At 49.1% G+C, this 13,323-nt stretch overlaps 2 protein-coding genes across 2 annotated transcripts in view; one reads left to right on the forward strand and one right to left on the reverse strand.

The window, feature by feature from the left end:
- The window catches only part of LOC120546679 (transcription factor IIIB 90 kDa subunit-like), a 45,925-nt gene extending 45,572 nt beyond the window's left edge, over positions 1–353 (reverse strand). The window contains exon 1 of the mRNA XM_039781800.1: positions 57–353. The gene's annotated coding sequence lies outside the window, so the exon portion shown is untranslated. The remainder of the gene's footprint in view (positions 1–56) is intronic.
- A 170-nt stretch (positions 354–523) lies between these two features.
- xrcc3 (X-ray repair complementing defective repair in Chinese hamster cells 3) lies at positions 524–12,135 on the forward strand. Its single transcript, XM_039781394.1, has 8 exons — positions 524–742; positions 1,413–1,550; positions 1,718–1,997; positions 3,980–4,178; positions 9,215–9,241; positions 10,608–10,835; positions 11,200–11,234; positions 11,796–12,135. The coding sequence occupies exons 1-8, from the start codon at positions 688–690 to the stop codon at positions 12,034–12,036; spliced, it is 1,203 nt and encodes a 400-aa protein (XP_039637328.1). The 5' UTR covers positions 524–687; the 3' UTR covers positions 12,037–12,135.
- Positions 12,136–13,323: the final 1,188 nt, after the last annotated feature.

The following is a 13,323-nucleotide window of genomic DNA, read 5'->3' on the forward strand; positions in this document are numbered from 1 at the left end:
GCCGTCATTAGTTAGGGTTAATAATAGAGCCGTTATTAGTTAATTAAGGGACTCACCGCTAGTAGAGAACAACAGAGACCAGTTTGGCGGTTAGAAACACGGTGGAGCCGTTGGTGTCTCCAGATTTAATGTCCGGTAGAATCCATTTAGTTCTCCGGTCAGACAGACATGTTACCGTTTATTTTAACGGTTTATTCTTTAAATAACCGATCACTGATCACAGAAACGGATCATTGTTTGGCTGCTGGTTGGTTTGTCTTCACCGATCGGTTTGTTTTCTTCCTGCGACGCAGCGCGCTGACGTCACTGGGTCCGGAGATATCGCGTGGGGGAGGGGGTGGTTAGTGTGTTGATCGATGGCGGGAAGAATTACAAACTGTATTAAAAGTTATAAGTTTACATTACGTGTTTTAGTTATGAAATAAAAAAGTTTACATTGTTAATATATATAAGACAATAAACTGGATTTACTTTTAACTCGGGACCCCACAAACGGGATAAATGGTTCCTTCCAACAGGCGGTGCGTGATGACGTTTCGTATTCTGGCGGGTATTTGGTGTGTGAAGTGGTCCGGGCAGAAACAAACAGACAGACGTATTAATTAGTGAATTAAAGGCAGTTTAGTGAGTTTTTGTCGCAGTGTGAGAGTGAAGCAGCGGCGGGGACAGCATGTCCGCAGCGGGGAGATGGACTGGGACCAACTGGAGCTCAACCCCAGGATCATAGCATCCGTTAGGAGAGGTAAAAGAGCCTGTACTCCAGCGTTCACTCAGAAATATCACAATTAAACATTGCATCGCCTACCATCAAATGTAGTAACATTATATAACACAAGCTAACACTTTGTCTTAGGCGATATGTTTTAATATTGTAATCGGCAATCATAAAGTGTATATAACTAGATGTTCTGTACGTTAAATCCTCTTCCAAATGTCACGTTCAGTCCTAAAACGTTATTGCGAAGGCCGACTTAAAACCGCGAGATTTTGTACGGAGTTCCTCTAGAAGCTGAACGGTAGTTGTGTAATGAATAGGCGGCCGTGTTTAGACGGAGCTCCCTTAAGATTAACCACACTTTAATGTTTCATCGAATATTTTCAAATATATTTACCATATATAGCCATAACGGAACACATTGCCCTAAAGTAGATGTTTTAGTAGTACTATCGGCGCATACTTTTATTATCTTAAATGTGTAGATTAGTTTTAACTTAACTTAATAATGTTGGGACTTTTGTTATGACGTGATGATGAATGGAAGTACGCCAAATGTTGATGTCATGAGATGAAGCATTTGTTAGCCCCGTTAAAACGGTCAGATTTATTATGGAGTTTGGTTGGAGTTCTGTTATAACATGTGAAATGTTTGCCCTGTGCTCCTCTGTGGTGTTGTCGTTGCCCCCCCCCCCAGTGAAACTGAAGTCCGTGCGCGAGGCATTGTGTGTTTCCGGTCCAGACCTGCAGAGACTCACCGGTCTGTCCCGCTCAGACGTCCAGCAGCTAAAGACCGCCGCGGCCGTCGCGTGCAGACGCCACCCCCCCACCCCAGGTCAGTTACACCCCCCCTGTTTGTGGTCTGATTGGTTACAGAGTGATGTGACAGCATGCACTAACTAGTGTGTGTGTGTGTGTGTGTGTATGTGTCTGTCTCTCTCTGTCTGTTTGTCTCTCTGTCTGTCTGTCTGTCTGTCTGTGTGTCTTTCTGTCTCTCTCTAGCTGTCCTGCTGCAGGGTGGATATAGTGGTCTCAGACTGAGCGTGGGCTGTCCTGTCCTGGACCAGCTGCTGCGGGGGGGTCTGCCTGCGGGGGGGGTCACCGAGCTGTCCGGAGAGAGCGGGGCGGGGAAGACTCAGCTGGCTCTGCAGCTCTGCCTGTCGGTCCAGTACCCAGCCCAGCACGGTGGTCTGGACTCAGGTAGGTCCAGTACCCAGCCCAGCACGGTGGTCTGGACTCAAGTAGGTCCAGTACCCAGCCCAGCACGGTGGTCTGGACTCAGGTAGGTCCAGTACCCAGCCCAGCACGGTGGTCTGGACTCAAGTAGGTCCAGTACCCAGCCCAGCACGGTGGTCTGGACTCAGGTAGGTCCAGTACCCAGCCCAGCACGGTGGTCTAGACTCAGGTAGGTCCAGTACCCAGCCCAGCATGGTGGTCTGGACTCAGGTAGGTCCAGTACCCAGCCCAGCACGGTGGTCTGGACTCAGGTAGGTCCAGTACCCAGCCCAGCACGGTGGTCTGGACTCTGGTCAGTCCACGTTAGAGCCCTTTATTACCGCTGATGGTATTGTCTGCTCTGTGTTGTGGTAAACTCATGCGGTTGAGATTGTGTCCTGTAGCTGCGCTGCGTTCGCTGACTGTCTGTAACTCTGTGTGTCCTGTAGCTGCGCTGCGTTCGCTGACTTTCTGTAACTCTGTGTGTCCTGTAGCTGCGCTGCGTTCGCTGACTGTCTGTAACTCTGTGTGTCGCCTGTGCGCTGCTGGCTGCCTGTCTGTAACTCTGTGTGTCCTGTAGGTGCGTTCGCTGACTGTCTGTAACTCTGTGTGTGTTGCGGCGCTGCGTTCGCTGACTGTCTGTAACTCTGTGTGTCCTGTAGCTGCGCTGCGTTCGCTGACTGTCTGTAACTCTGTGTGTCCTGTAGCTGCGCTGCGTTAAACGGCTGTCTGTACTCTGTGTGTCCTGTAGCTGCGCTGCGTTACGCTGACTGTCTGTAACTCTTTGTGTCCTGTAGGTGCGTTACGCTGACTGTCTGTAACTCTGTGTGTACTGTACCCTTAGGTCGTTACGCTGACTGTAACTCTGTGTGTCCTGTAGCTGCGCTGCGTTCGCTGACTGTCTGTAACTCTGTGTGTCCTGTAGCTGCGCTGCGTTCGCTGACTGTCTGTAACTCTGTGTGTCCTGTAGGTGCGCTGCGTTCGCTGACTGTCTGTAACTCTGTGTGTCCTGTAGGTGCGCTGCGTTCGCTGACTGTCTGTAACTCTGTGTGTCCTGTAGGTGCGCTGCCTTCGCTGACTGTCTGTAACTCTGTGTGTCCTGTAGGTGCGTTCGCTGACTGTCTGTAACTCTGTGTGTCCTGTAGGTGCGTTCGCTGACTGTCTGTAACTCTGTGTGTCCTGTAGGTGCGTTCGCTGACTGTCTGTAACTCTGTGTGTCCTGTAGCTGCGTTCGCTGACTGTCTGTAACTCTGTGTGTCCTGTAGGTGCGTTCGCTGACTGTCTGTAACTCTGTGTCCTGTAGGTGCGTTAGCTGACTGTCTGTAACTCTGTTGTGTGTCCTGTAGTAGTGCGTTAGCTGACTGTCTGTAACTCTGTGTGTCCTGTAGGTTACGTTCGCTGACTGTCTGTTAACTCTGTGTTTAGCTTGCGTTCGCTGACTGTCTGTAACTCTGTGTGTCCTGTAGGTGCGTTCGCTGACTGTCTGTAATCTCTGTTTGTCCTGTAGGTGCTTTGCTGACTGTCTGTAACTCTGTGTGTCCTGTGCACATCGTTGTTAACTCTGTGTGTCCTGTAGGTGCGTTACGCTGACTGTCTGTAACTCTGTGTGTCCTGGCGCTGCGCTCTGCGTTACGCTGACTTGTAACTCTGTGTGTCCTGTAGCTGCGCTTCGTTGGCTGTCTGTAATAACTCTGTGTGTCCTGTAGGTGCGCTGCCTTCGCTGACTTGTCTGTAACTCTGTGTTTCCTGTAGGTGCGTTACGCTGACTGTCTGTAACTCTGTGTGTCCTGTAGTATGCGCCTGCGTTCGCTGACTGTCTGTAACTCTGTGTGTCCTGTAGCTGCGCTCTGCGTTAAACTGACTGTCTGTAACTCTGTGTGTCCTGTAGCTGCGCTGCGTTCGCTGACTGTCTGTAACTCTTTGTGTGTCCTGTAGGTGCGTTACTGACTGTCTGTAACTCTGTGTGTCCTTTACGTTGGTTTGACGCTGTAACTCTGTTGTCGTGTAGCGTTCGCTGACTGTCTGTAACTCTCTCTGTGTCCTACTTAGGTCCATTCCTTCACCCCCTATAAGTCGTTCTTCCATACTATACCTTTCCTTCCATTGTTATCTGGGCCAGAGATTCCTCCGGGTCTTGTCCATCCTTGCGCTGATCCACGGGTCATTCCTCCTCCATTCGTCCACTGCCCGTCCATACCACCCAAGTCACGCCACTCTACGTGCCTACCACCCCCAAGCTTCCACCCAAGTTAGTCCATACCATGCCCCCAGAGTTACTGAACATACATACGTCCCCCAGAGTTGACTGTCATTACTGTACCCCCAGGTTATCCTCATACACTAACCCCCAAGTTAGACTAGATACATACAAACCACCCCAGAGTTAGGCCACTTTACCTTAATATCCATACCTACTGTACCCCCAGAGTTAGAACAGTCCACTGTACCCCAAGATAGAGCTAGACATAATGTATCCAGAGTTAGACTAGTCAAACATACCTACTGGAGTTAGAAGTCCATTATCTTATTGGAGTTAGACGAGTCCATTCAACTTATCTTAGGAGTCATTCCACCTACTCCATACTGTAGCCATAACTAGGGACCTCCCAGATAACCAGTCATTCTTATGGTCCATTAACTCCATACAATCTTTCCCCAAGTTAGGACTAGTCCATTCAATTTTTTTTCCAAGTTAGAGTCCATACCTACTGTTTTCTTACTACTTACACGTGGTCCATCCACTACCTACGTACCATGCTTAATCCATTCATTTCCTTTGGGGTACCCCAAGGTAGAGGTCCATTCCTACTTTTGGGGGGGGCTGGTCCCATAGTTACAGTCCATTCAAACACCCCAGTGGTCCATTTCCACTGGGGTCAGACCATGCCCTGTGGAGGTCCATTCATATTTCCTGTACCCCAAGTCAGAGTCCATTCCACCTAGGGTACCATACATTGGTCCATTCCACTTGTTCCGTCCATTCCATATGTTGGGTTGGTCCATAAGTTACCTATGACCCCGTTAGACGGTCCATCCTACATTTTTTCTTCCTCCAAGTTGGGTCCATAAACCTTTGGGTTGGTCCATTCTTCCTCCCTAGTTGTTGGGGTCCATTTGGGGTCCATTCCTTTCCTTGCCATAAAAAAAAAAAAAACCAAGTTATAGTCACTACTAGGGGTCCGCCTGGGTTGGACGGGCCTTTGTGCCCCCGGGGTGGCATTCCCTTGGGTCCTCCTTCTTCCATTCATACCGCTCGTCCAACCACATCCACCCGGGCTAGCACAGTTGTTCTCCTCTCCCTTCTTTGTCCAGTTGTGTTCTTGTGTGTTGTGTGTGTTGTTGTCCTGGTTGTGCTCACATTGTGTCGATGTGTGCTTGTGCGGTGTGTCTCTTGTTTATGTGTTTGATTGTGCCTGTTGTGTTCTCTGTTGTGTCTCATTGTGTGTCTGATTGTGCTGTGTTCTCGATTGTTCTAGTTGTGTGTCTCTGTTTGTGTGTCTCTCTGATTGTGTCTCTCTTGATTGTGTCTCTCTGATTGTGTCTCTGAAGTTGTGTCTCTCTGGTTGTCTCTGGGTCGTGTCTCTGGTTGTGTCTCTCATTGTGTCTTGTGTCTGAGTTGTGTCTCTCTAGTTGTGTGTGTCTCTGGGATTGTGCTCTCTGATTGTGTCTCTCTGATTGTGTCTCTCTGATTGTGTCTCTCTGGTTTGTGTCTCTGGTTTGTCTCTCTGGTTTGTGTCTCTGGGTTGTGTCTCTGATTGTGTCTCCAGTTGTGTCTCTGTTGTGTGTCTCTGATTGTGCCTCTGGGGTGTGTGTGTGTGTCTCTCTGGTGTGTGTCTCTGATGTGTCTCTGATTGTGTCTCTCTGGTTGTGTCTCTCTGATTGTGTCTCTGATTGTGTCTCTGGTTGTGTCTCTCTGGTTGGTTGTGTCTCTGAGTTGTGTCTCTCTAGTTGTGTCCTCTCATTGTGTCTGGGGTCTCTCTGATCTTGAGTGTGCCTCTCTGAGTGTGTCTCTGTGTCTCTGATGTGTCTCTCTGATTGTGTCTCTCGATTGTGCTCTCTGTGTTGTGTCTCTCTCTGGTGTGTGTCTGTGATTGTGTCTCTGATTGTGTTCTCTGATTGTGTGCTCCTGGGGTTGTGTGGCTGTGTGTCTCTCTGATTGTGTGTCTCTCTGGCGTCTCTGAGTGTGTGTCTTTGTCGTCTCTGTGTGTCTCTGATTGTGTCTCTCTGATTGTGTCTCTCTGATTGTGTCTCTCTGAGTGTGCGTCTCTGAGTGTGCGTCTCTGAGTGTGCGTCTCTGAGTGTGTCTCCGATTGTGCGTCTCTGATTGTGTCTCCGATTGTGCGTCTCTGATTGTGTCTCTCTCTGATTGTGTGTCTCTGATTGTGTCTCTCTGCAGGTCGTCCTGATTGTGTGTCTCTGATTGTGTGTCTCTGATTGTGCGTCTCTGATTGTGTCTCTCTCTGCAGGACGTCCTGAGTGTGTCTCTGATTGTGTCTCTCTGATTGTGTCTCTCTGATTGTGTCTCTCTGATTGTGTCTCTCTGCAGGACGTCCTGAGTGTGTCTCTCTGATTGTGTCTCTCTGCAGGTGGTCCTGATTGTGTGTCTCTGATTGTGCGTCTCTGATTGTGTCTCTGCGGGACGTCCTGATTGTGCGTCTCTGATTGTTTCTCTGATTGTGTCTCTGCAGGAGTCCTGATTGTTCGTCTCTGATTGTGTGTCTCTGATTGTGTCTCTCTGCGGACGCTCTGATTGTGTGTCTCTGATTTGTGTCTCTGATTGTTGTGTCTCTGATTGTGTGTCTCTGATTGTGTCTCTGGGGCGTCCTGATTGTGTGTTCTGATTGTGTGTCTCTGATTGTGTCTCTGATTGGTCTGAGATTCGTCTCTAATGTGTCGCTCTGCAGGACCTGATTAGTGTTCTGATTGTGTGTCTCTGATTGTGTGTCTCTGATTGTGTGTCTCTGATTGTGCGTCTCTGATTGTGTGTCTCTGATTGTGCGTCTCTGATTGTGTCTCTCTCCGGGAGGATCCTGAGTGTGTCTCTCTGATTGTGTCTCTCTGATTGTGTCTCTCTGCAGGACGTCCTGATTGTGTGTCTCTGATTGTGTGTCTCTGATTGTGTCTCTCTGCAGGACGTCTGATTGTTGTCTCTGTGTGTGTGTCTTTGATGTGTGTCTTTGATTGTGTGTCTCTGAGTGTGTCGTCTCTGAGTGTGTCGTCTCTAATTCGTCTCTCTGGGACGTCCTGATTGTGTGTCTCTGATTGTGTGTCTCTGATTGTGTCTCTCTGCAGGACGTCCTGATTGTGTGTCTCTGATTGTGTGTCTTTGATTGTGTGTCTTTGATTGTGTGTCTCTGATTGTGCGTCTCTGAGTGTGTGTCTCTAATTGTGCGTCTCTCTGCAGGACGTCCTGATTGTGTGTCTCTGATTGTGTGTCTCTGATTGTGTGTCTCTGATTGTGTCTCTCTGATTGTGTCTCTGATTGTGTGTCTCTGATTGTGCGTCTCTCTGCAGGAACGATCTCTGAATGTGCGTTCTGAGTGTGCGTCTTGGTGTGTGTCTCTGATTGTGCGTCTCTCTGCAGGACGTCCTGAGTGTGTCTCTGATTGTGTGTCTCTGATTGTGTGTCTCTGATTGTGTGTCTCTGATTGTGCGTCTCTGATTGTGCGTCTCTGATTGTGTGTCTCTGATTGTGTGTCTCTGATTGTGTGTCTCTGATTGTGTGTCTCTGATTGTGTGTCTCTGATTGTGTCTCTGATTGTGTGTCTCTCTGCAGGACGTCCTGATTGTGTGTCTCTGATTGTGTGTCTCTGATTGTGTGTCTCTGATTGTGCGTCTCTGATGGTGTGTCTCTCTGCAGAATGATCGTTGTGTCTCTGATTATTGTGTCTCTGATTGTGTGTCTCTGATTGTGCGTCTCTGATTGTGTCTCTCTGCAGGACGTCCTGATTGTGTGTCTCTGATTGTGTGTCTCTGATTGTGCGTCTCTGATTGTGCGTCTGATTGTTGTTGTCTCTGATTGTGTCGTCTCTGTGCGTCTCTGATGTGCGTCTCTGTGCGTCTCTGATTGTGCGTCTCTGATTGTGTGTCTCTGATTGTGCCTCTCTGATTGTGCCTCTCTGATTGTGTGTCTCTGAATGTGTCTCTCTGATTGTGTGTCTCTGATTGTGCGTCTCTGCAGGACGTCTGAGTGTCTCTGAGTGTGCGTCTCTGAGTGTGTGTCTCTGATTGTTCGTCTCTGCGGACGTCCTGAGTGTGTGTCTCTGATTGTGTGTCTCTGATTGTGTGTCTCTGATTGTGCGTTTCTGATTGTGTGTCTCTCTGGGACGTCCTGATTGTGTCTCTGATTGTGTGTCTCTGATTGTGCGTCTGATTGTTCGTCTCTGATTGTGTCTCTCTGGGCGTCCCTGATTGTGTGTCTCTGATTGTGTGTCTCTGATTGTGTGTCTCTGATTGTGCGTCTCTGATTGTGTCTCTCTGAGGATCCTGATTGTGTCTCTGATTGTGTGTCTCTGATTGTGTGTCTCTGTTTGTGCGTCTCTGTGCGTCTCTGATTGTGCGTCTCTGATTGTGCGTCTCTGTGCGTCTCTGATTGTGCGTCTCTGTGCGTCTCTGTGCGTCTCTGATTGTGTCTCTATGATTGTGCGTCTCTGATTGTGCGTCTCTGATTGCGTCTCTGATTGTGTCTCTCTGATTATGTGTCTCTGATTGCGTCTCTGATTGTGTCTCTCTGATTGTGTCTCTCTGATTGTGTGTCTCTGATTGCGTCTCTGATTGTGTCTCTATGATTGTGCGTCTCTGATTGTGCGTCTCTGATTGCGTCTCTGATTGTGTCTCTCTGATTGTGTCTCTCTGATTGTGTGTCTCTGATTGTGTCTCTCTGATTGTGTCTCTCTGATTGTGTGTCTCTGATTGTGTGTCTCTGAGTGTGTGTCTCTGAGTGTGTGTCTCTGAGTGTGTGTCTCTGATTGTGCGTCTCTGATTGTGTGTCTCTCTGCAGGACGTCCTGATTGTGTGTCTCTGATTGTGTGTCTCTGATTGTGTGTCTCTGATTGTGTGTCTCTGATTGTGCGTCTCTGATTGTGTCTCTCTGCAGGACGTCCTGATTGTGTGTCTCTGATTGTGCGTCTCTGATTGTTCGTCTCTGATTGTGCGTCTCTGTGCGTCTCTGATTGTGCGTCTCTGTGCGTCTCTGATTGTGCGTCTCTGATTGTGTGTCTCTGATTGTGCCTCTCTGATTGTGCCTCTCTGATTGTGTGTCTCTGATTGTGTGTCTCTCTGCAGGACGTCTCTGAGTGTGCGTCTCTGAGTGTGCGTCTCTGAGTGTGTGTCTCTCTGCAGGACGTCCTGAGTGTGTGTCTCTGATTGTGTGTCTCTGATTGTGTGTCTCTGATTGTGCGTTTCTGATTGTGTGTCTCTCTGCAGGACGTCCTGATTGTGTGTCTCTGATTGTGTGTCTCTGATTGTGTGTCTCTGATTGTGCGTCTCTGATTGTGTCTCTCTGCAGGACGTCCTGATTGTGTGTCTCTGATTGTGTGTCTCTGATTGTGTGTCTCTGATTGTGCGTCTCTGATTGTGTCTCTGCTGGAACGTCCTGATTGTGTGTCTCTGATTGTGTGTCTCTGATTGTGTGTCTCTGATTGTGCGTCTCTGATTGTGCGTCTCTGATTGTGCGTCTCTGATTGTGCGTCTCTGATTGTTCGTCTCTGATTGTGCGTCTCTGTGCGTCTCTGTGCGTCTCTGATTGTGTCTCTATGTTTGTGCGTCTCTGATTGCGTCTCTGATTGTGTCTCTCTGATTGTGTCTCTCTGATTGTGTCTCTCTGATTGTGTCTCTCTGATTGTGTCTCTCTGATTGTGTCTCTCTGATTGTGTGTCTCTGATTGCGTCTCTGATTGTGTGTCTCTGATTGTGTCTCTCTGATTGTGTGTCTCTGATTGTGTGTCTCTGAGTGTGTGTCTCTGATTGTGTGTCTCTGATTGTGTGTCTCTCTGCAGGACGTCCTGAGTGTGTGTCTCTGATTGTGTGTCTCTGATTGTGTGTCTCTCTGCAGGAAGTCCTGAGTGTGTGTCTCTGATTGTGTGTCTCTGATTGTGTGTCTCTCTGCAGGACGTCCTGAGTGTGTGTCTCTGAGTGTGTGTCTCTGAGTGTGTGTCTCTGATTGTGTGTCTCTCTGCAGGACGTCCTGAGTGTGTGTCTCTGAGTGTGTGTCTCTGAGTGTGTGTCTCTGATTGTGTGTCTCTGATTGTGTGTCTCTCTGCAGGACGTCCTGAGTGTGTGTCTCTGAGTGTGTGTCTCTGATTGTGTGTCTCTGATTGTGTCTCTCTGCAGGACGTCCTGATTGTGTGTCTCTGATTGTGTCTCTGATTGTGCGTCTCTGATTGTGTCTCTCTGCAGGACGTCCTGATTGTGTGTCTCTGAGTGTGTGTCTCTGATTGTGTGTCTCTGAGTGTGTGTCTCTGATTGTGTGTCTCTGAGTGTGTGTCTCTGATTGTGTGTCTCTGAGTGTGTGTGTCTCTGAGTGTGTGTCTCTGATTGTGTGTCTCTGATTGTGTGTCTCTCTGCAGGAAGTCCTGAGTGTGTGTCTCTGATTGTGCGTCTCTGATTGTGTGTCTCTCTGCAGGACGTCCTGAGTGTGTGTCTCTGAGTGTGTGTCTCTGAGTGTGTGTCTCTGATTGTGTGTCTCTCTGCAGGACGTCCTGAGTGTGTGTCTGTCCCGCCGCGTGCCGCTGCTGCTGGCTCGCCAACACGTTCGCCTCGTGGTGGTGGACTCGGTGGCGGCGCTGTTCAGGTCTGAGTTCCAGGCTTCTGATTGGCTGGAGAGGAGCAAACAGCTGATCAGCTTCTCACACACACTGCACACGCTGAGCCTGGAGTTCAACACACCTGTTCTCTGTATCAACCAGGTAACACACACACACACACACACAGACACACACACACACACACACACACACACACACACACACAGACACACACACACACACACACACACACACACAGACACAGACACACACACACAGACACACACACACACGAGACACACACACACACACACACACAGCACACACACAACACAGACACACACACACACACACACAGACACAGACACACACACACACACAGACACACACACACACACGACACACACACACACACACACACACACACACACACACACACACACACAGACACACACACACAACACAGAGACACACACAGACACACCCCCCCTGTCTCCCTCTCAGCTGTCCTCTGTGTGTGTTGCAGGTGACGGATGTTTTCAGCTCTGATGACAGTTTGGGGTAAAAATAATTTAACATTTTCTTTCTGAGAAAGTTAATGATGCAGAACAGCTGCTTTAAGGAGAGGCTCTCTCTCTCTGTCTCTCTCTCTGTCTCTCTCTCTGACTCTCTCTCTCTCTCTGTCTGTCTCTCTCTCTGTCTCTCTCTCTCTCTCTCTGTCTCTCTCTCTCTCTGTCTCTCTCTCTCTGTGTCTCTCTCTCTCTGTCTCTCTCTCTCTCTGTCTCTCTCTCTCTCTCTCTGTGTCTCTGTCTCTCTCTCTCTGTCTCTGTGTCTCTCTCTCTGTGTCTCTCTCTCTGTGTCTCTCTCTCTCTCTGTCTCTCTCTCTCTCTCTCTTGTGTCTCTGTCTCTCTCTCTCTGACTCTGTCTCTCTCTCTCTCTGTCTCTCTCTCTCTCTCTCTCTGTGTCTCTCTCTCTCTCTCTCTGACTCTGTGTCTCTCTCTCTCTGTGTCTCTCTCTCTCTCTCTCTCTGACTCTCTCTCTCTCTGACTCTGTGTCTCTCTGTCTGTCTGTCTGTCTGTCTCTCTCTCTCTCTGACGCTGTCTCTCGCTCTCTCTCTCTCAGGCCTGTGTCTGGCGCCGTGGCGCCGGCTCTGGGGTTGGTCTGGGCCAATCAGGTGATGGTTCGGCTGATGATGCGGCGTCTCCAGGGGACGGTTGCCCGGGGCGACCAGAGCAGCACCCTCCGCAGGCTGGAGGTGGTGTTCGCTCCACATCTGGCCCGGGACGGCAGAGATGCTGCAGTCTGGAGGGAGGGGGTCCTGGGAGTGGCCCGCTCAGATTATAACACACGGACAGATGTGTAGTAACATACGGACAGATGTGTAGTAACACACGGACAGATGTGTAGTAACACACGGACAGATGTGTAGTAACACAGAGACAGATGTGTAGTAACACAGAGACAGATGTGTAGTAACACAGAGACAGATGTGTAGTAACACAGGGACAGATGTGTAGTAACACAGAGACAGATGTGTAGTAACACAGAGACAGATGTGTAGTAACACAGAGACAGATGTGTAGTAACACAGGACAGATGTGTAGTAACACACGGACAGATGTGTAGTAACACGGACAGATGTGTAGTAACACACGGACAGATGTGTAGTAACACAGGGACAGATGTGTAGTAACACAGAGACAGAAGTGTTGTAACACAGAGACAGAAGTGTATAATATAGTTGCATTAGTTTTAAATACTGAGAACAGTTTAATATGAACGTGATGTCGTCAGTTCCTCCCGTGATGTCGTCAGTTCCTCCCGTGATGTCGTCAGTTCCTCCCGTGATGTCGTCAGTTCCTCCCGTGATGTCGTCAGTTCCTCCCGTGATGTCGTCAGTTCCTCCCGTGATGTCGTCAGTTCCTCCCGTGATGTCGTCTGTTCCTCCCGTGATGTCGTCAGTTCCTCCCGTGATGTCGTCAGTTCCTCCCGTGATGTCGTCAGTTCCTCCCGTGATGTCGTCAGTTCCTCCCGTGATGTCGTCTGTTCCTCCCTTGATGTCGTTGTTCCTCCGTGATGTCGTCTGTTCCTCCCGTGATGTCCGTCTGTTCCTCCGTGATGTCGTCTGTTCCTCCCGTGATGTCGTCTGTTCCTCCCGTGATGTCGTCTGTTCCTCCCGTGATGTCGTCTGTTCCTCCCGTGATGTCGTCAGTTCCTCCCGTGATGTCGTCAGTTCCTCCCGTGATGTCGTCTGTTCCTCCCGTGATGTCGTCTGTTCCTCCCGTGATGTCGTCTGTTCCTCCCGTGATGTCGTCAGTTCCTCCCGTGATGTCGTCTGTTCCTCCCGTGATGTCGTCAGTTCCTCCCTACTGTCCCGGGACGAGAGATCTGCAGCTTCAGCTTCTTCTGGTTCAAAATTTAACATTACAACTTTTTTTTCAACGTTCATTTTTTTCGACACTTCTGTGACTTTTCATTTTGTTTTGGTCACTTTTTTATTTATGTTTTTGTGACTTTTTTAAAGTTTCTGTTGTCGTTTGTTCAAAGTTCTCTCATTTTATTTCTTCAGAGGTTATAAGATGGAATAAAACCCCCTAACCAATGACATCAGTGACCTGGTTATTCAACGTGTGAGGAGCGCTGTAGGGGG

This window comes from Perca fluviatilis, chromosome 18 (genome assembly GCF_010015445.1).
Source record: "Perca fluviatilis chromosome 18, GENO_Pfluv_1.0, whole genome shotgun sequence".
Lineage (NCBI taxonomy): Eukaryota > Metazoa > Chordata > Actinopteri > Perciformes > Percidae > Perca > Perca fluviatilis.